This window comes from Lepidochelys kempii, chromosome 1, assembly GCF_965140265.1.
Source record: "Lepidochelys kempii isolate rLepKem1 chromosome 1, rLepKem1.hap2, whole genome shotgun sequence".
In the NCBI taxonomy this organism is placed as follows: Eukaryota; Metazoa; Chordata; order Testudines; family Cheloniidae; genus Lepidochelys; species Lepidochelys kempii.
Window position 1 is genome coordinate 118,645,507 of NC_133256.1, and position 21,251 is coordinate 118,666,757.

At 42.7% G+C, this 21,251-nt stretch overlaps 1 protein-coding gene across 8 annotated transcripts in view; it reads left to right on the top strand.

Moving 5' to 3' along the window:
- Positions 1-21,251, top strand: part of MGAT4A (alpha-1,3-mannosyl-glycoprotein 4-beta-N-acetylglucosaminyltransferase A) — a 160,927-nt gene that overhangs the window by 37,357 nt on the left and 102,319 nt on the right. For 4 of the 8 annotated variants that reach the window (XM_073352503.1, XM_073352512.1, XM_073352522.1 and 1 more), the window contains exon 1: positions 9,436-9,818. The exons of the other annotated variants lie outside the window; for them this stretch is intronic. In XM_073352503.1, coding sequence (XP_073208604.1) covers positions 9,458-9,818 — 361 coding nt within the window. In that variant the 5' untranslated portion in view covers positions 9,436-9,457. Of the gene's footprint in view, positions 1-9,435; positions 9,819-21,251 lie in introns of those variants that run through there. 8 annotated transcript variants of the gene reach the window in all.

A 21,251-nucleotide genomic window follows, 5' to 3' on the forward strand; every position in this document is an offset into this window, starting at 1 on the left:
AAATGGACACAAATCAGATGTTAAGAATTATAACATTCATAAACCAGTCGGAGAACACTTCAATCTCTCTGGTCATGCAGTTACAGACATGAAGGTCGCTATCTTAAAACAAAAAAACTTCAAATCCAGACTCCAGCGAGAAACTGCTGAATTGGAATTCATTTGCAAATTGGATACTATTAATTTAGGCTTAAATAGAGACTGGGAATGGCTAAGTCATTATGCAAGGTAACCTATTTCCCCTTGTTTTTTCCTACCCCTCCCCCCAACGTTCTGGTTAAACTTGGATTTGTGCTGGAAATGGCCCACCTTGATTATCATACACATTGTAAGGAGAGTGATCACTTTAGATAAGCTATTACCAGCAGGAGCGTGGGGTGGGAGGAGGTATTGTTTCATGGTCTCTGTGTATATAATGTCTTCTGCAGTTTCCACAGTATGCATCCGATGAAGTGAGCTGTAGCTCAGGAAAGCTTATGCTCAAATAAATTGGTTAGTCTCTAAGGTGCCACAAGTACTCCTTTTCTTTTCTCAACCGTCTCATAAATAAACTAGGGAAATGCAACCTAGATGGAGCTACTATAAGGTGGGTGCAAAACTGGTTGGAAAACTGTTCCCAGAGAGTAGTTATCAGTGGTTCAGAGTCATGCTGGAAGGGCATAATGAGTGGGGTCCCATAGGGATCAGTTCTGGGTCCAGTTCTGTTCAACATCTTCATCAGTGGTTTTGATAATGTCATACAGAGTACACGTATAAAGTTTGCAGATGATACCAAGCTGGGAGGGGTTGCAAGTGCTTTGGAGGATAGGATTAAAATTCAAAATGATCTGGACCAACTGGAGAAATGGTCTGAAGTAAATAGGATGAAATTCAATAAGGACAAATGCAAAGTACTCCCTTTAGGAAGGAACAATCAGTTGCACACACACAAAATGGGAAATGACTGCATAGGAAGAAGTACTGCAGATAGGGATCTGGGGGTCATAGTGGATCACAAGCTAAATATGAGTCAACAGTGTAACACTGTTGCAAAAAAAGCAAACATCATTCTGGGATGTATTAGCAGGAGTGTTTGTAAGCAAGACATGAGAAGTAATTTTTCCGCTCCACTCTGTTCTGATTAGGCCTTAACCGGAGCATTGTGTCCAGTTCTGGGAGCCACATTTCAGGAAAGATTTGGACAAATTGGAGAGAGTCCAGAGAAGCACAACAAAAATTATTAAAGGTCTAGAAAACATGACCTGTGAGGGAAAATTGTAAAAACTGGGTTTGTTTAGTCTGGAAAAAGAGAAGACCGAGAGGGGACATTACAGTTTTCAAGTATGTAAAAAGTTGTTACAAGGAGGAGGAAGAAAAATTGTTTTTCTTAACTTCTAAGGATAGGACAAGAAGCAATGGGCTTAAATTGAAGCATCGAGGTTTAGGTTGGAAATTAAGAAAAACTTCCTGTTGGTGGTTAAGCACTGGAATAAATTGCCTAGGGAGGTAGTGGAATCTCCATCACTGAAGATTTTTAAAAGCAGGTTAGACAAACACCTGTCAGGAATGGTCTAGATAATTAGTCTCGCCATTAGTGCAGGGGACTGGACTAGATGATCTCTCGAGGTCCCTTGTTCATCAGAAGTGCAAAACATCCTCTCCAGCAGCAGGAAAGAGTCCACGAGGCAGTCCACGAGTCGTTCCTACCAAGCGAAGTGGAAATGCTTTGCCTCCTGGGCCCAACAGAAGACTCTTCCCAGAAGAGCTGGAGATTCCCCTCCTTTTGGATTACCTCCTGTCTTTGAATGCATTGGGTGTCACTCTCAACTCTCTCAAGGTACATGTGGCAGCAGTAAACTCCTTTCACTTCAGTTTATCTTAGGGCTGTCAAAAGATTTTAAAAAGTAGTGATTAAGCACAGTTTTAATTGCAGTGTTAAACAATAAGTAAATACCAATTGAAATTTATTATAACTGTTTTTGAAAGTTTTTCTATATTTCCAAATATATTTATTTCAATTACAACACCGAATACAAAGTATACAGTGCTCACTTTACATTATCTTTAATTACAAATATTTGTACTGTAAAAGATAGAAGAAATAGTATTTTCAGTTTACCTCATAAGTACTGTGGTGCAATCTCTTTATTGTGAAAGTGAAACTTACAAAGGTAAAATTGTTGTTTTTAACATAACTGCACTCAAAAATAAAACAATGTAAAACTTCAGAGCTTACGAGTCCACTCAGTCCTACTTCTTATTCAGTTAATTGCTAAGACAAACAAGTTTATTTACATTTACAGGAGATAGTGCTGCCCTCTTCTTGTTTATAATGTCACCTGAAACTGAGAACTGGCGTTCAGATTGTACAGTTGTAGCCAGCGCTGCAAGGTGTTTACGTACCAGATAAGCTAAACATTTGTATGCCCCTTCATGCTTTAAGCACCATTCCAGAGGACATGCTTCCAAGCTGATGAAGGGTTCTGCTCGATAATGATCCAAAACAGTGTGGACTGACGCATGTTCATTTTTATCTGAGTCAGATGCCACCAGCAAGTTTAATTATTTTTTTTCTTTTTTGTGGCTTGGGTTCTGTAATTTCTGCATCGGGGTGTTGCTGTTTTAAGACTTCTGAAAGCATGCTCCACACCTTGTCACTCTCAGATTTTGGAAGACACTTCAGATTCTTACGCCTTGGGTCAAATGCTGTAGCTATCTTTAGAAATATCATATTGGCACCTTTTTGCATTTTGTCAAATCTGCAACGAAAACGTTCTTAAATTGAACAATATATGCTGGGTCGTCATCCAAGACTGCCAGAACACGAAATATATAGCAGAATGCAGGTAAAACCATAAAGAAGGAGACATACAGTTCTCCCTCAAGGAGTTCAGTCACAAACCTGAGGAGCTTTAGTAGTGTTTTCAGCTTCTGCAGTTTTTCAAAATCATTACTTGTTGACACTGATAGATTGTGTTTTGAAGAGCTAAGGTGGCTGTGATCGCGGTGCTGAACCATACCTAATGTGGAGTTCCATCTGGCTGAAATATCTTGTACAAGAGGTTCTTGTTTGTGTCCATTTGCAGCTTGTTGTTTTTCTAGCTCTGTATTGTTAGCTGGACTATGTTTTGAAATGGCCAACAAGTTTTCTATATTTTGCCAGCAGGTTTTCAAAACCCCCGAGTGCTACTGTAATGGATTGCTGCAGATTGTGAGCGGTGCACATCATGTTCAAAAGGCAAATGACTGGCTGCTGCTATTATTATGTGCACTGTTAGTACTAATTGTTACCTTTTCTTGAATATTCCATTCTTTGGCAACATCCAAGAAACACTTTGCACAAGTTTCAACATATTGTCTCTCTTCAGTGTGCGTTTCTGTTAAAGCAAACTACTGCAGTGTCCATGCAGCATCAGTCAGGTGTTCCGTGACTCTAAGGTAGCTGTGATTGCTCAAGGATGTCCAGTGATCACCAATCAAAACAACAGCTAGTGCATTTTTCAGAAGTTCCAACTTTGTAGTCTTCCCGTTGTGATGTCCTGTATTTGGGTTGCACATGGTTCCTTGGGAGGGCAAATTGCATGACTGATTGGAAGATGCAATTTGAATAACATCTCTTAGCACTCTGACGTTTACAGTGTTGCAAGGTCTGCAGTCCGTAGCTATCCACTTTGCAACAGCATTGGTTAAGAGGTTGTACTTTGTTTGATTCATGGGCTTGTAGCGATCCTGAAACTCTGTAAGCGTACTCTGTCACAGCTGGCAAGATTCATTTCTGTTGGTGGGCTATCTGTAGTGCAAGAAGTAGAGGTGAAAGTATGTTTAGGGCATAGGTGGCATGCAGACTTTAAGTACTTTGATGGTGTTGGATCTCAACCTTGCAATAGCTACAGATAAGTCTTTTTATCCAGAGAACCATCCGTAAGTTTTTTTTAAAAATAAACTTCCCATTCAAAAGACCTGAACTGCTCTGCTTTACTCCATTAACTCTTTCTGATATTTAATCACTCCAGAACATAGTAGAACTGTGCCAATCTCTGCCAAGAGATTAAGTACAGTAAGTGAAGAGGGCCAAAACAGAGGTGTGCAATTAACGCTTGTTTAAAAAAAAAGTGTTAATTTGTTTTGCATTAATCACTTGTGTTAACTGCGATTAATTGACAGCCCTAGGTTTTTTTTTTTAAACTGACTGTTAAGCCCCAGCTATAACCCAGGCTACATTTGATTTTAGAGCAGATCTCCTCAGCTTTGTTCCCTCCTCTGAGGCGTTTGTATCAGCTGGTGCCCCTGCAGACTTCATAGAGTGAGCTGGGCCTAGAAAAGCCAGAGGCAAAAGGAAGGCCCAATTTATTTCACCCCAGTACGAAGCATTGCATTGGGGATCTTGGTTGGCTCAGTGGGCAAAGTGCGGTTTACCACTCAGAGCCCAGTCCAGGTGGAATTATCTTGTACCTTCCCCAGGGCAGGAAAGGATCCAAGGAGGATGGGTGGCTGGCTCTGGTGGGCAGGGTACAGGCATTGTCTCAGCAGCCCAGTCTGGGTTGGCATGCTTTAGTTCTACTCCCCTGGCCAGGAAAGGAGCCGGGCAGGATTGGAAAAGAATAGGCTTCAGGCATAAACAGCTTCCCTTTCCCCATTTCCATGAGGGGAAGATGCCAGAAGAGCATCACACTGGATGGAAGATCAGGTCCCTAGAGTCCACATCTTGCACAAAACTTAAAATTTGACTTTGGCTGGATTAATGGGAGTGCTTATACTGACCATCAACAATTTGTTGCTTTTTTTTAAAAAAAAAAAAAGAGTGTGTGAGTACATTGTGCAATATACCTGATATCCAGTATCATAATTGGAGGTAGGGAAGTCACCAGAAAAAAAACAGGTGCACACCTCATAAACACATACATGAACTTTCTCTTATTAAATGAATGAAAATACCAGACCATTTTGAGGCTTTTTATGGTTTTTATGTGTGGAGGGATGAGGGAGACGGAGACCTGGCTGTGCACGTCCCCCGCTTCCACTCCCCAAATGAAAACAACAAAAAACTGAATGCAGCCTATTACACCTATCCTGTTAAAGCTGTATATATCTGTTTGTACATCTAACTTGCATCATTTTGTAAATGTATACAAGCAATTCCAAGAACAGCAAAAGTTAGATTTTCAAGTGTGAAATATAAAGGGAAAGGTAAACCCCTTTGAAATCCCTCCTGGCCAGGGGAAAGCTCCTCTCACCTGTAAAGGGTTAAGAAGCTAAAGGTAACCTTGCTGGCACCTGACCAAAATGACCAATGAGGAGACAAGATACTTTCAAAAGCTGGGAGGAGGGAGAGAAACAAAGGGTCTGTGTCTGTCTGTAGTCGTCTTGGCCGGGGACAGAACAGGAATGGAGTCTTAGAACTTTTAGTAAGTAATCTAGCTAGGTATGTGTTAGATTATGATTTCTTTAAATGGCTGAGAAAAGAATTGTGCTGAATAGAATAACTATTTCTGTCTGTGTATCTTTTTTGTAACTTAAGGTTTTGCCTAGAGGGGTTCTCTATGTTTTTGAATCTAATTACCCTGTAAGATATCTACCATCCTGATTTTACAGGGGGGATTTCTTTATTTCTATTTACTTCTATTTTTTATTAAAAGTCTTCTTGTAAAACACTGAATGCTTTTTCATTGTTTTCAGATCCAAGGGTTTGGGTCTGTGGTCACCTATGCAAATTGGTGAGGCTTTTTACCAAACCTTGTCCAGGAAGTGGGGTGCAAGGTTTTGGGAAGTATTTTGGGGGGAAGGACGCGTCCAAACAGCTCTTCCCCAGTAACCAGTATTAGTTTGGTGGTGGTAGCGGCCACTCCAAGGATAACGGGGGTAATATTTTGTACCTTGGGGAAGTTTTGACCTAAGCTGGTAAAGATAAGCTTAGGAGGTTTTTCATGCAGGTCCCCACATCTGTACCCTAGAGTTCAGAGTGGGGGAGGAACCGTGACATGGTGGCACAGTGGTGGGATTAACCTGAAATCATTTTGAGATCCAGTTGAGATTTTTTGAACTAGAAATACAGATTTTAAAAAGGAATTTTTAGGAAGTCCAGAAAGCAGCTTTGAAACTGAAAGCAGCTTGGTTTCTCTCTGCTTTGTGGCCAAGCAGAGACAAAAGGGGATTATCTTGTGAATTGCAGGTTTTCTTTGCCTGGAGGCAGGGTACTTAACTCCTGCAGGGAAATTCACAGTCTTCCAACCCTGAGGTTTTTTTTTCTTTTCTTCCTAAAAGTAAATAGGGGGTGTGTGCTCTACCCATTTGCCTGGAGACAAAAGTGGCAGGGTTTTTTTTAGGATTTTGATTTTTTTTTGTTTTACAAGGAGCACAGGTTTGAAAAGAAATTTTTTTTTCTTTGGGCTGGGTAAGCAGGTTTCCAAGTAGTTGGAGGTTTTTTGCTTTAATTTGGGCCCAGAGCAGAGACAAGGGAATTGTCTTTTTCTGTAGGCTGACAATCACTATCAGAGAATAGGTATTCTATTCCAGCACAGCAAAATTTTACAGCCAAGTTTTGTTTGTTTATTTCTAAACCTTGGGTGTAAAGTTAATTAAAAACAGAGAGGTTAGAATGGCCAAATCCTCGGCTCGACTACAGCTGGAATTAGCCAAATTTCAGGCTGAGGAAAAACAAAGGGAACATGAAAGACAGATAGAACTCATGCGGCTGGAGAAGGAGGTACAGGAGGCTGCCCACAAGAGGGAAATGGAGGCAAGGAAGCATGTGGAGGAGATGGAGAGGATAAAGGCCCAGCAGAATATACCAACAAACCCTAGCAATCCTTCTCCAGGTACCACTTCCCATCCCAGAAAGTTCCCCACCTACAAGGCAGGTGATGATACTGAGGCCTTCTTAGAAAACTTCGAAAGGGCCTGCCTTGGGTACAACATCTCTACTGACCAATACATGGTAGAGCTGAGGCCGCAGCTCAGTGGACCCTTAGCTGAGGTGGCAGCTGAAATGCCTAAAGAACATATGAACAAGTATGAACTGTTTAAATCCAAGGCGAGAGTCAGAATGGGGATAACACCCGAGCAGTCTCGTCGGAGGTTCCGAGCCCTAAGGTGGAAACCAGACATGTCATTTACCCGACATGCCTACCACATTGTGAAACATTGGGATGCCTGGATATCAGGAGCAAGTGTTGAATCTCCAGTAAAATTGCCCTTCCTAATGCAAATGGAACAATTCTTAGAGGGTGTTCCTGAGGAAATAGAAAGATACATCCTAGATGGGAAACCCAAAACTGTAATCGAGGCAGGAGAGATTGGAGCCAGATGGGTGGAGGTGGCAGAGAAGAAGAAAACTGGTCGCAGTTGGAGCGGAGACCAGAAGGGACCACCCCAGACCACACCCTATTACCGGGGGCCGCCCAAAGCCCCACCTACCTCCCAAAGAACCCTCCAGACCCCTTATCGTCCCACCACCCCGTTCTCCAGCAACCCACCTCGCCCCGGTGACCCGTCAGCTGGACGATGTTTTAAATGTAACGAGCTGGGGCATGTAAAGGCCAACTGCCCCAAGAACCCCAACAGATTACAGTTCATTGCACCGGAATCACACCAGAGGTCCACAGGCCCAGATACCTCCCAGATACCCTTGGAGCGGAGGGAAACTGTGAGTGTGGGCGGGAAGAAGGTCACCGCGTGGAGGGACACCGGAGCACAAGTGTCAGCTATCCATGCTTCCTTAGTGGACCCCAATTTAATCAACCCAGAGATCCAAGTGACGATTCAACCCTTCAAGTCCAACTCTTTCGATTTGCCTACAGCCAAGTTGCCTGTCCAGTATAAGGGCTGGTCAGGAATGTGGACTTTTGCAGTCTATGATGATTATCCCATCCCCATGCTGTTGGGGGAAGACTTGGCCAATCACGTGAAGCAGGCCAAGAGGGTGGGAATGGTCACCCGCAGCCAGGCTAAACAAGCCGTGGGGCCTAGCTCTGTTCCGGAAACTTCTATCAGGGCCCGGTCAGAGGTGATGGACCCGGACCCCAGGCCAATGTCTGCAACAGCAGTAGTGGATCCAGTCCCAGAGACCCAGACGGAACCAGTCCCAGAACCGGAACCAGCCAAACAACCAACACCAGACCCCGTACCAGCACTGAATCCAGTATTTGCAACCTCAACACCAGAGGGCCCCACCGAACCTGAACTGGCAGCAGCCGATAACCCTACACAAGAGGCTCAGCCGGAGCCTGAATCCCAACATAGTGCACCAGCGGAGAGCGGTTCACAGTCAACAGAAACAGCTCCATCCCCTATATCGCTTCCAGAGGGACCAAGCCTATGTCCCCAATCCAATGAGGAACTGATGTCTCCAGCATCAAGGGAACAGTTCCAGACCGAACAGGAAGCAGATGAAAGCCTCCAGAGAGCGTGGACGGCGGCACGGAGCAACCCACCGCCTCTCAGCTCTTCTAATCGATCCAGGTTTGTTGTAGAAAGAGGACTTTTATACAAGGAAACTCTTTCTGGGGGACACCAGGAAGACTGGCATCCTCAGAGACAGTTGGTAGTTCCAACTAAATACCGGGCCAAGCTCTTGAGCTTAGCCCATGATCACCCTAGTGGCCATGCTGGGGTGAACAGGACCAAAGACCGTTTGGGGGGGTCATTCCACTGGGAGGGAATGGGCAAGGATGTTTCTACCTATGTCCAGTCTTGTGAGGTGTGCCAAAGAGTGGGAAAACCCCAAGACCAGGTCAAAGCCCCTCTCCAGCCACTCCCCATCATTGAAGTTCCATTTCAGCGAGTAGCTGTGGATATTCTGGGTCCTTTTCCGAAAAAGACACCCAGAGGAAAGCAGTACATACTGACTTTCATGGATTTTGCCACCCGATGGCCGGAAGCAGTAGCTCTAAGCAACACCAGGGCTAAAAGTGTGTGTCAGGCACTAGCAGACATTTTTGCCAGGGTAGGTTGGCCCTCCGACATCCTCACAGATGCAGGGACTAATTTCCTGGCAGGAACTATGAAAAACCTTTGGGAAGCTCATGGGGTAAATCACTTGGTTGCCACTCCTTACCACCATCAAACAAATGGCATGGTGGAGAAGTTTAATGGAACTTTGGGGGCCATGATACGTAAATTCGTAAATGAGTACTCCAATGATTGGGACCTAGTGTTGCAGCAGTTGCTCTTTGCCTACAGAGCTGTACCACATCCCAGTTTAGGGTTTTCCCCATTTGAACTTGTATATGGCCGTGAGGTTAAGGGGCCATTGCAGTTGGTGAAGCAGCAATGGGAGGGATTTACACCTTCTCCAGGAACTAACATTCTGGACTTTGTAACCAACCTACAAAACACCCTCCGAACCTCTTTAGCCCTTGCTAGAGAAAACTTACAGGATGCTCAAAAAGAGCAAAAAGCCTGGTATGATAAACATGCCAGAGAGCGTTCCTTCAAAGTAGGAGACCAGGTCATGGTCTTAAAGGCGCTCCAGGCCCATAAAATGGAAGCATCGTGGGAAGGGCCATTCGTGGTCCAGGAGCGCCTGGGAGCTGTTAATTATCTCATAGCATTCCCCACCTCCAACCGAAAGCCTAAGGTGTATCATATTAATTCTCTAAAGCCCTTTTATTCCAGAGAATTAAAGGTTTGTCAGTTTACAGCCCAGGGAGGAGACGACGCTGAGTGGCCTGAAGGTGTCTATTACGAAGGGAAATGTGCTGGTGGTGTGGAAGAGGTGAACCTCTCCATGACCCTTAGGCGTATGCAGCGACAGCAGATCCAGGAGCTGTGCACTAGCTACGCGCCAACGTTCTCAGCCACCCCAGGACTGACTGAACGGGCATACCACTCCATTGACACAGGTAATGCTCACCCAATTAGGGTCCACCCTTACCGGGTGTCTCCTCAAGCTAAAACTGCTATAGAACGGGAGATCCAGGATATGTTACAGATGGGTGTAATCCGCCCCTCTGAAAGTGCATGGGCATCTCCAGTGGTTCTAGTTCCCAAACCAGATGGGGAAATACGTTTTTGCGTGGACTACCGTAAGCTAAATGCTGTAACTCGCCCAGACAACTATCCAATGCCACGCACTGATGAACTATTAGAGAAACTGGGACGGGCCCAGTTCATCTCTACCTTGGACTTAACCAAGGGGTACTGGCAGGTACCGCTAGATGAATCTGCCAAGGAAAGGTCAGCCTTCATCACACATCTCGGGCTGTATGAATTTAATGTACTCCCTTTCGGGCTGCGAAATGCACCCGCCACTTTCCAAAGACTTGTAGATGGTCTCCTAGCGCGATTAGGAGAATATGCAGTCGCCTACCTTGACGATGTGGCCATATTTTCGGATTCCTGGGCAGACCACCAGGAACATCTACAAAAAGTCCTTGAGCGCATAAGGGAGGCAGGACTAACTGTTAAGGCTAAGAAGTGTCAAATAGGCCTAAACAGAGTGACTTACCTTGGACACCAGGTGGGTCAAGGAACTATCAGCCCCCTACAGGCCAAAGTGGATGCTATCCAAAAGTGGCCTGTCCCAAAGTCAAAGAAACAGGTTCAATCCTTCTTAGGCTTGGCCGGTTATTACAGACGATTTGTACCGCACTACAGCCAAATCGCTGCCCCACTGACAGACCTAACCAAAAAGAAACAGCCAAATGCTGTTCAGTGGACCGGAAAGTGTCAGAAGGCCTTTAACAAGCTTAAAGCGACACTCATGTCTGACCCTGTGCTAAGGGCCCCAGACTTTGACAAACCGTTCCTAGTAACCACAGATGCGTCCGAGCGTGGTGTGGGAGCAGTTTTAATGCAGAAAGGACCTGATCAAGAATTCCACCCTGTAGTGTTTCTCAGCAAAAAACTGTCTGAGAGGGAAAGCAACTGGTCAGTCACTGAGAAAGAATGTTACGCCATTGTCTATGCTCTGGAAAAGCTACGCCCATATGTTTGGGGACGGCGTTTCCACCTGCAAACCGACCATGCTGCACTGAAGTGGCTTCACACCATCAAGGAAACTAACAAAAAACTTCTTCGGTGGAGTTTAGCTCTCCAAGATTTTGATTTCGACATCCAACACATCTCAGGAGCTTCTAACAAAGTGGCTGATGCACTCTCCCGTGAAAGTTTCCCAGAATCAACTGGTTAAAATCGTCCTTGAGATGTGGAAAATATTGTTAGTCTTTATGTACTTGGTAGTATATTTAGAGATGCATGTGTCTTATTAACTCTGTTTTCCTAGAGCTCCAGGAAGAAATCCCAGCCAGTGTTTCACCCTAGCTGAGATTTGGGGGGCGTGTCATAAATATAAAGGGAAGGGTAAACCCCTTTGAAATCCCTCCTGGCCAGGGAAAAGCTCCTCTCACCTGTAAAGGGTTAAGAAGCTAAAGGTAACCTTGCTGGCACCTGACCAAAATGACCAATGAGGAGACAAGATACTTTCAAAAGCTGGGAGGAGGGAGAGAAACAAAGGGTCTGTGTCTGTCTGTAGTCGTCTTGGCCGGGGACAGAACAGGAATGGAGTCTTAGAACTTTTAGTAAGTAATCTAGCTAGGTATGTGTTAGATTATGATTTCTTTAAATGGCTGAGAAAAGAATTGTGCTGAATAGAATAACTATTTCTGTCTGTGTATCTTTTTTGTAACTTAAGGTTTTGCCTAGAGGGGTTCTCTATGTTTTTGAATCTAATTACCCTGTAAGATATCTACCATCCTGATTTTACAGGGGGGATTTCTTTATTTCTATTTACTTCTATTTTTTATTAAAAGTCTTCTTGTAAAACACTGAATGCTTTTTCATTGTTTTCAGATCCAAGGGTTTGGGTCTATGGTCACCTATGCAAATTGGTGAGGCTTTTTACCAAACCTTGTCCAGGAAGTGGGGTGCAAGGTTTTGGGAAGTATTTTGGGGGGAAGGACGCGTCCAAACAGCTCTTCCCCAGTAACCAGTATTAGTTTGGTGGTGGTAGCGGCCAGTCCAAGGATAACGGGGGTAATATTTTGTACCTTGGGGAAGTTTTGACCTAAGCTGGTAAAGATAAGCTTAGGAGGTTTTTCATGCAGGTCCCCACATCTGTACCCTAGAGTTCAGAGTGGGGGAGGAACCGTGACAGCAGCCTATTACACCTATCCTGTTAAAGCTGTATATATCTGTTTGTACATCTAACTTGCATCATTTTGTAAATGTATACAAGCAATTCCAAGAACAGCAAAAGTTAGATTTTCAAGTGTGCAGCTGCTCTTGTGTTCTGCATTGGCGGAACCTTATTAAATAGAATCATAGAATCATAGAATATCAGGGTTGGAAGGGACCCCAGAAGGTCATCTAGTCCAACCCACTGCTCAAAGCAGGACCAATTCCCAGTTAAATCATCCCAGCCAGGGCTTTGTCAAGCCTGACCTTAAAAACCTCTAAGGAAGGAGATTCTACCACCTCCCTAGGTAACGCATTCCAGTGTTTCACCACCCTCTTAGTGAAAAAGTTTTTCCTAATATCCAATCTAAACCTCCCCCACTGCAACTTGAGACCATTACTCCTCGTTCTGTCATCTGCTACCATTGAGAACAGTCTAGAGCCATCCTCTTTGGAACCCCCTTTCAGGTAATTGAAAGCAGCTATCAAATCCCCCCTCATTCTTCTCTTCTGCAGGCTAAACAATCCCAGCTCCCTCAGCCTCTCCTCATAACTCACGTGTTCCAGTCCCCTAATCATTTTTGTTACCCTTCGCTGGACTCTCTCCAATTTATCCACATCCTTCTTGAAGTGTGGGGCCCAAAACTGGACACAGTACTCCAGATGAGGCCTCACCAATGTCGAATAGAGGGGAACGATCACGTCCCTCGATCTGCTCGCTATGCCCCTACTTATACATCCCAAAATGCCATTGGCCTTCTTGGCAACAAGGGCACACTGCTGACTCATATCCAGCTTCTCGTCCACTGTCACCCCTAGGTCCTTTTCCGCAGAACTGCTGCCTAGCCATTCGGTCCCTAGTCTGTAGCTGTGCATTGGGTTCTTCCGTCCTAAGTGCAGGACCCTGCACTTATCCTTATTGAACCTCATCAGATTCCTTTTGGCCCAATCTTCCAATTGGTCTAGGTCGTTCTGTATCCTATCCCTCCCCTCCAGCGTATCTACCACTCCTCCCAGTTTAGTATCATCCGCAAATTTGCTGAGAGTGCAATCCACACCATCCTCCAGATCATTTATGAAGATATTGAATAAAACCGGCCCCAGGACCGACCCTTGGGGCACTCCACTTGATACCGGCTGCCAACTAGACATGGAGCCATTGATCACTACCCGTTGAGCCCGACAATCTAGCCAGCTTTCTACCCACCTTATAGTGCATTCATCCAGCCCATACTTCCTTAACTTGCTGACAAGAATACTATGGGAGACCGTGTCAAAAGCTTTGCTAAAGTCAAGAAACAATACATCCACTGCTTTCCCTTCATCCACAGAACCAGTAATCTCATCGTAAAAGGCGATTAGATTAGTCAGGCATGACCTTCCCTTGGTGAATCCATGCTGGCTGTTCCTGATCACTTTCCTCTTATGCAAGTGCTTCAGGATTGATTCTTTGAGGACCTGCTCCATGATTTTTCCAGGGACTGAGGTGAGGCTGACTGGCCTGTAGTTCCCAGGATCTTCCTTCTTCCCTTTTTTAAAGATTGGCACTACATTAGCCTTTTTCCAGTCATCCGGGACTTCCCCGGTTCGCCACAAGTTTTCAAAGATAATGGCCAGTGGCTCTGCAATCACAGCCGCCAATTCCTTCAGCACTCTCGGATGCAACTCGTCCGGCCCCATGGACTTGTGCACGTCCAGCTTTTCTAAATAGTCCCTAACCGCCTCTATCTCCACAGAGGGCTGGCCATCTCTTCCGCATTTTGTGATGCCCAGCGCAGCAGTCTGGGAGCTGACCTTGTTAGTGAAAACAGAGGCAAAAAAAGCATTGAGTACATTAGCTTTTTCCACATCCTCTGTCACTAGGTTGCCTCCCTCATTCAGTAAGGGGCCCACACATTCCTTGGCTTTCTTCTTGTTGCCAACATACCTGAAGAAACCCTTCTTGTTACTCTTGACATCTCTGGCTTCTGTTCTAACATGTTATGATGGCTATAACAATAAAAGACTTTGAACAGAGTCAGCAGTAAAGTAGAACATGCTAATTAGTGCTAATAAATTGAGACCCATTGCAAAGTTTTTTGTGAATTGGGTAGTAAGGACTCCATTTCCTTCTCTAATTTAAATCAATGGAAAAGTGACCATTGACTTCAACTGGAGGAGCATCTGATCCTAAATTAATATAGTTAAAAAAAAAAAATCTAATGCTGAATCACAAAATATGCTTCATTCATTTGATGCATTTCAGTTTCAATATTAGGATGTCATCCTATATTGTCTAATAATAGGGCTGTCAATTTAACTCTCACAATTAACTAAAAAAAAGCTTTAATTGCACTGTTAAAAAATAGAATACCAATTGAAATTTATCAAATATTTTGGATGTTTTTCTACATTTTCATATATATTGTATTCTGTGTTGTAATTGAAATCAAAGTGTATATTTATTACAAATATTTGCACTGTAGAAATGATAAAAGAAAACAGTATTTTTCAGTTCACCTCGTACAAGTACTGTAGTGCAATCTCTTTGTCCTGAAAGTGCAATTTACAAATATTGATTGTTTTGGTTTTGAGTGCAGTTATGTAAAAAAAAAAAAATGTAAAACTTCACAGCCTACAAGTCGACTCAGTCCTACTTCTTGTTCAGCCAATCACCAAGACAAACAAGTTTGTTTTACATTTACAGGAGATAATGCTGCCCTCTTATTTACAATGTCACCAGAAAGTGAGAACAGGGCATTTGCATGGCACTTTTGTAGTTGGCATTGCAATGTATTTATGTGCCAGATATGCTAACCAATCGTATGCCCCTTCATGCTTTGGCCACCATTCCAGAGGACATGCTTCTGTGCTGATGATGCTAATTAAAAAAAAATGAGTTAATTAAATTTGACTGAATTCCTTGGGGGAGAATTGTATGTCCCCTGCTCTGCTTTACCCACATTCTGCCATATATTTCATGTTATATGTGGTAAACCCAGGACAAACAGCTACAAAAGGGAGGTAGTAATTAGTCCTAGGGGATTAAAAGGCTCCTCCCTTTTGCGGAGAGAGAACCACAGGGCAATAAGATTCAGCTGGAAAAGGGGTTGCTAGGGAATCAATTAGGTTCTGCTGACTCCAACTACTTGGGACCTTTTTAAACCCTCCCCTGGGTGGTAGGAGGGGGAGAGTGAGGGAGTGAGAGGAGCAGGGAATTTGCCAGTAGGCTGTTTGCAGCAAGACATCAGACCTTCCCAGTAGGGAGGCTGCACTCGCTCCCCAGAAGGGAAGGAAAACATGCACAAGGGACTGACAGAGGAGAGGAGTAGCAGGACCCTGTGCCACCTATAAGGATTTGCCTTGCCCCAAACCTGAGTCTCCAAGGCTAAAAAGGACTGAGCCTACTGAGGCGAACAAGGTATTTTGCCACATCTAGCAGTCTCGGATGATGACCCAGCACGTGTTCGTTTTAAGAACACTTCCATTGTAGATTTCACAAAATGCAAAGAAGGTACCAGTGTGAGATTTCTAACCCACCCAAGGTTTAAGAATCTGAAGTGCCTTCCAAAATCTGATCAGGACGGGGTGTGGAGCATGCTTTCAGAAGTCTTAAAAGAGCAAGACTCCGATGCAGAAACTACAGAACCCGAAGCACCAAAAAAGAAAATCAACCTTCTGCCCGTGGGATCTGACTCAGATGGTGAAAATGAACATGCATTCGTCCACACTGCTTTGGATTGTTATCCAGTAGAACCCGTCATCAACATGGACATATGTTCCCTGGAATGGTGGTTGAAGCATGAAAGAACATACAAATTTTTAGCGCATCTAGCATATAAATATCTTGCGACGCCAGCTACAACAGTGCCGTGTGAACACCTGTTCTCACTTTCAGGTGACGTTGTAAACAAGAATTGGGCAGCACTATCTTCTGCAAATGTAAACAAACTTGTTCGCCTTAGTGATTGGCCGAATAAGAAGTAGGACTTAGTGGACTTGCAGGAATATGAGTGGAATATGAACAAGAGGCTGCTAGGCAGCTCTAACTCCACATTCTACAGGCCATTATCCTCTGATCCCATTGAGGATTACCAAAAGAAACTACACCACCTGCTCAAGAAGCTCCCTGAAGAAACACAGGAACAGATCTGTGCAGACACATGTCTAGAACCCCGATCCATAAACCTGGGAATCCTGGACACCCTATCGTCTCAGACATTGGCACCCTGACAGCAGGATTTTCTGGCTCTCTGGACTCTCTCCTCAGGTCCTACGGTACTAGCACTCCCAGCTATCTTCCAGACATCCACTGACTTCCTGAGGAAACTACAATCTATCAGTGATCTTTCAGAAAACACCATCCTGGCCACTATGGATGTAGAAGCCCTCTACACCAACATTCCACACAAAGATGGACTACAAGCTATCAGGAACAGTATCCCCGATAATGTCACGGCAAACCTGGTGGCCGATCTTTGTGACTTTTTGTCCTCACCCACAACTATTTCACATTTGGGGACAATATGTACCTTCAAGTCAGTGGCACTGCTATGGGAATCCGCATGGCCCCGCAGTATGCTAACATTTTTATGGCTGACTTAAAACAATGCTTCCTTAGCTCTTGTCCCCTAACACCACTACTCTACTTGTGCTACACTGATGACATCATCATCATCTGGACCTATGGAAAAGAGGCCCTTGAGGAATTCTACCATGATTTCAACAATTTCCATCCCACCATCAACCTCAGGCTAGACCAATCCACACAAGCTGGCCTTTTCCTGGACACTACTGTGCTAATAAGCAATGGTCACATCAACACCACCCAATACGGGAAACCTACTGACCGCTATACTTACCTACATGCCTCTAGCTTCCATCCAGGACACACCACACAATCCATTGTTTACAGCCAAGCTCTAAGATACAACCGCATTTGCTCCAATCCCTCAAACAGAGACAAACACCTACAAGTTCTCTATCAAGCATTCTTAAAACTACAATACCCACCTGCTGAAGTGAAGAAACAGATTAATAGAGCCAGAAGAGTACCCAGAAGTCACCTACTACAGGACAGGCCCAACAAAGAAAATAACAGAACGCCACTAGTCAATACCTTCAGCCCCCAACTAAAACCTCTCCAACGCATCATCAAAGATTTACAACCTATCTGAAAAATGATCCCTCACTCTCACAATCTTGGGAGACAGACCAGTCCTCTCAGACATCATCATAGGACCTAATCACATTAGCCACGCCATCAGAGGCTCGTTCACCTGCACATCTACCAATGTGATATATGCCATCATGTGCCAGCAATGCCCCTCTGCCATGTACATTGGCCAAACCGGACAGTCTCTAGGCAAAAGAATAAATAGACACAAATCTGACATCAGGAATCGTAACATTCAAAACTGGTAGGAGAACACTTCAGTCTCTCTGGCCACTTAATAAATGATTTAAGGGTGGCAATTTTGCAACAGAAAAGCTTCAAAAACAGACTCCAAGGAGAAACTGCTGAGCTTGAATTAATATGCAACCTAGATACCATTAACTTGGGTTTGAATAGAGACTGGGAGTGGCTGGGTCATTACACATATTGAATTGAATAAATTGGTTAGTCTCTAAGGTGCCGCAAGTACTCCTGTTCTTATTATTAATTCTTATGGGGAAATTGGATTCGCTTAACATTGTTTTGCTTAAAGTAGCATTTTTCAGGAACATAACTACAGTGTTAAGTGAGGAGTTACTGTACTAAAGTACTGAAACTTTCTTAAAGGTTTTTTATTAAAATTTGAACAAAAAATCTTTACGTGATTAAAATAACAGAATTATACTTGGAAAAAACCTAATATATCTTTAAAAATCAGTTTCAGTTAACTGGTGACCACACACACTAAATGCCCTAATCATAATTGTATTGTTATATGGCATCACAATATGGCAGTGTTAAAGTTGCTTGGGTGCCTTAACTTTGCATTCTCATATTTTAACTAGGGCTGTGAATTGGAGTTAACTCAAGTGGTTAACTCAAAACAAATTACCTGGATTAAAAAAATTAATTGTGATTAATCGCACTGTTAATAATAGAATACCAAATGAAATTTATTAATATTTTGGATGTTTTTCTACATTTTCAAATACGTTGATTTCAATTACAGCACACAGCACAAAGTATACAGTGCTCACTTTATATTATTATCTTTGATTACAAATATTTGCACTGTAAAATGATAAAACAAATAGTATTTTTCAGTTCACCTCATACAAGTACTGTAGTGCAATCTTTGTCGTGAAAATGCAACTTACAAATGTAGATTTTTTTTACATAGCTGCACTCCAAAAGAAAACAATGTAAAACTTTAGAGCCTACAAGTCAACTCAGTCCTACTTCTTGTTCAGCCAATCACTAAGATAAACAAGTTTGTTTACATTTACAGGAGATAATGCTGCCCTCCTCTTATTTACAATGTCATCAGAAAGTGAGAACAGGGCATTTGCATGGCACTTTTGTAGCTGGCATTGCAAGGTATTTACGTGCCAGATATGTTAAACATTCATATGTCACTTCATGCTTCGGTTACCATTCCAGAGGACATGTTTCCATGCTGATGACACTCGTTAAAAAAAAAAATGCATTAATTAAATTTGTGATTGAACTGAATATCCCAAAATATTTAAATAAATGGTATTCTATTCTTCTATTATTGTTTAACAGTGTGATTAAAACCGCAATTAATCATGTTTTTTTAATCTCGTGATTAATTGCGATTAATTTATTTAATCATTTGAAAGTCCTAATTTTAACATGTTTGGATTTCTTCTAAAATGTAACCTTAATCTTGAATTTCCTTGGTTTGTAGTGCTTGGATTTGGAATACTTACAACATGCCTCTAATATTTTCTGCTCTTAAATTACAGTTATACTCAACCTAAACTCCAGTTCAATGTCATTTTTTCTCGTGGAATAGATAAAAACTTGAATGATTCCTTGAGTCATGATATTTGGCAATTAGAAACTTTGTTGACAAAAAATTGTACACCAAATGTAATTCTGTCTTAAAAAGAAAATGCATCAGACTTTGAAAACAAGAATGAAAATCTGGGAAAGTAATTAAACTACTAGAATCCAAAACCCCATGCTGTTGCATCAGTGTGGCAATTGAGCCAAGTAATCCACCATCTGAGCAGTCTCCTTCTTATAGCCAGTGAAATTGTTGCATGCCAATTAGCTGTACAGTAAGGTAGTGATTACCTCTGATATCATGATCTAGGAGTCTTGGCATGGCATAGATACATGTCTTGGTGTTGTATGGATGTAATTTGTCAAAAAGTAAAAAGTCAAAATGACTGAGAACTTCGATACCACACCGCAAATCCCCGTAATGATTGAACTTGTTGATATTATGAACAAAAAGAGCTCCCAGCCATGCTTGTAGCTCTTTCCATGGCTTCACACCAACTCAACAGACATTGTAGCCTTGAGTGACACACTGTGACAATACTGGAATTTTATTGTATAGATAAGAAATCTCAAGGTAAATGCAGAAAAGTCACAGCAAAGTTCTCTTACAGTATTAGGGCTTGGCACCTGACCAAAATGACCAATGAGGAGACAAGATAGTTTCAAAAGCTGGGAGGAGGGAGAGAAACAAAGGGTCTGTGTGTCTGTCTGTATGCTGCTTTTGTCGGGGATAGACCAGGAATGGAGTCTTAGAACTTTTAGTAAGTAATCTAGCTAGGTATGTGTTAGATTATGATTTCTTTAAATGGCTGAGAAAAGAATTGTGCTGAATAGAATAACTATTTCTGTCTGTGTATCTTTTTTGTAACTTAAGGTTTTGCCTAGAGGGACTCTCTGTGTTTTGAATCTAATTACCCTGTAAGGTATCTACCATCCTGATTTTACAGAGGGGATTTCTTTACTTCTATTTACTCCTATTCCTATTAAAAGTCTTCTTGTAAGAAAACTGAATGCTTTTTCATTGTTCTCAGATCCAAGGGTTTGGGTCTGTGGTCACCTATGCAAATTGGTGAGGTTTTTTATCCAACATTTCCCAGGAAAGGGCAGGGGTGCAAGTGTTGGGAGGATTGTTCATTGTTCTTAAGATCCAAGGGTCTGGGCCTGTAGTCACCTAGGCAAATTGGTGAGACTTTTTACCAAACCTTGTCCAGGAAGTGGGGTGCAAGGTTTTTGGGAAGTATTTTGGGGGGAAAGACGTTTCCAAACAGCTCTTCCCCAGTAACCAGTATTTGTTTGGTGGTGGTAGCGGCCAATCCAAGGACAAAGGGTGGAATATTTTGTACCTTGGGGGAGTTTTTGACCTAAGCTGGTAAAGATAAGCTTAGGAGGTTTTCATGCAGGTCCCCACATCTGTACCCTAGCATTCAGAGTGGGGGAGGAACCTTGACAACCTGTTATTCGTGTGGGGTGATAATCCCCATAGAAATGCCTATAAAGAAATAAAATAAGAGTAGCATCAGTTGTGAGGAGACTTGTTCTTAAAATATGAATTTTAATTTGACAATGCACTTTTTAAATACAGATTGGTAAACTTCATATTAGCATTTCAGGCTAGATGTCACAGTGGTCCCTTCTGGTCTTATAGTCTATGAATCTATGAAATTTGCTATGCAGATTTTGTTAAGTATTACATTAAGTGTGGTTCCATGATTACATTATGCTGGAAACATGGGTAGGAATTGTTTCAAATACATTTTTACTTTCGGTTCTGAAGTATTATGACTACAGTTTTGTTTTTGAAGAAGACCCATACATCTCACATAAGAATTTGAACTCTACTGGAAAAGGTTCAGTCTGAGTTTTAGTAGGCATAGCAGTCTGAGAGAATTAATGTAGCAAGGGCTGTTATTTTTCTGAGGATGCCTGCTGACAATCTCCTACTGTACAGTTTGTTTTGAAAGCATGTGTTTTAGTACTCAATCAATTAAAAAACCTGCAGGATGACAAAAATGTCAAACATTAGATGAATAAGACTATTGACATCTGTTAAATAGACCAATTACTTTATTTTGATTCCTTGTTTTTACAGGGGAAGATTCATAGATATTTAGGTCAGAAGGGACCATTATGATAATCTAGTTTGACCTCCTGCACAACGCAGGCCATAGAATTTCACCCACAACTCCTGCGAAAAACCTCTCACCCATAAATAATA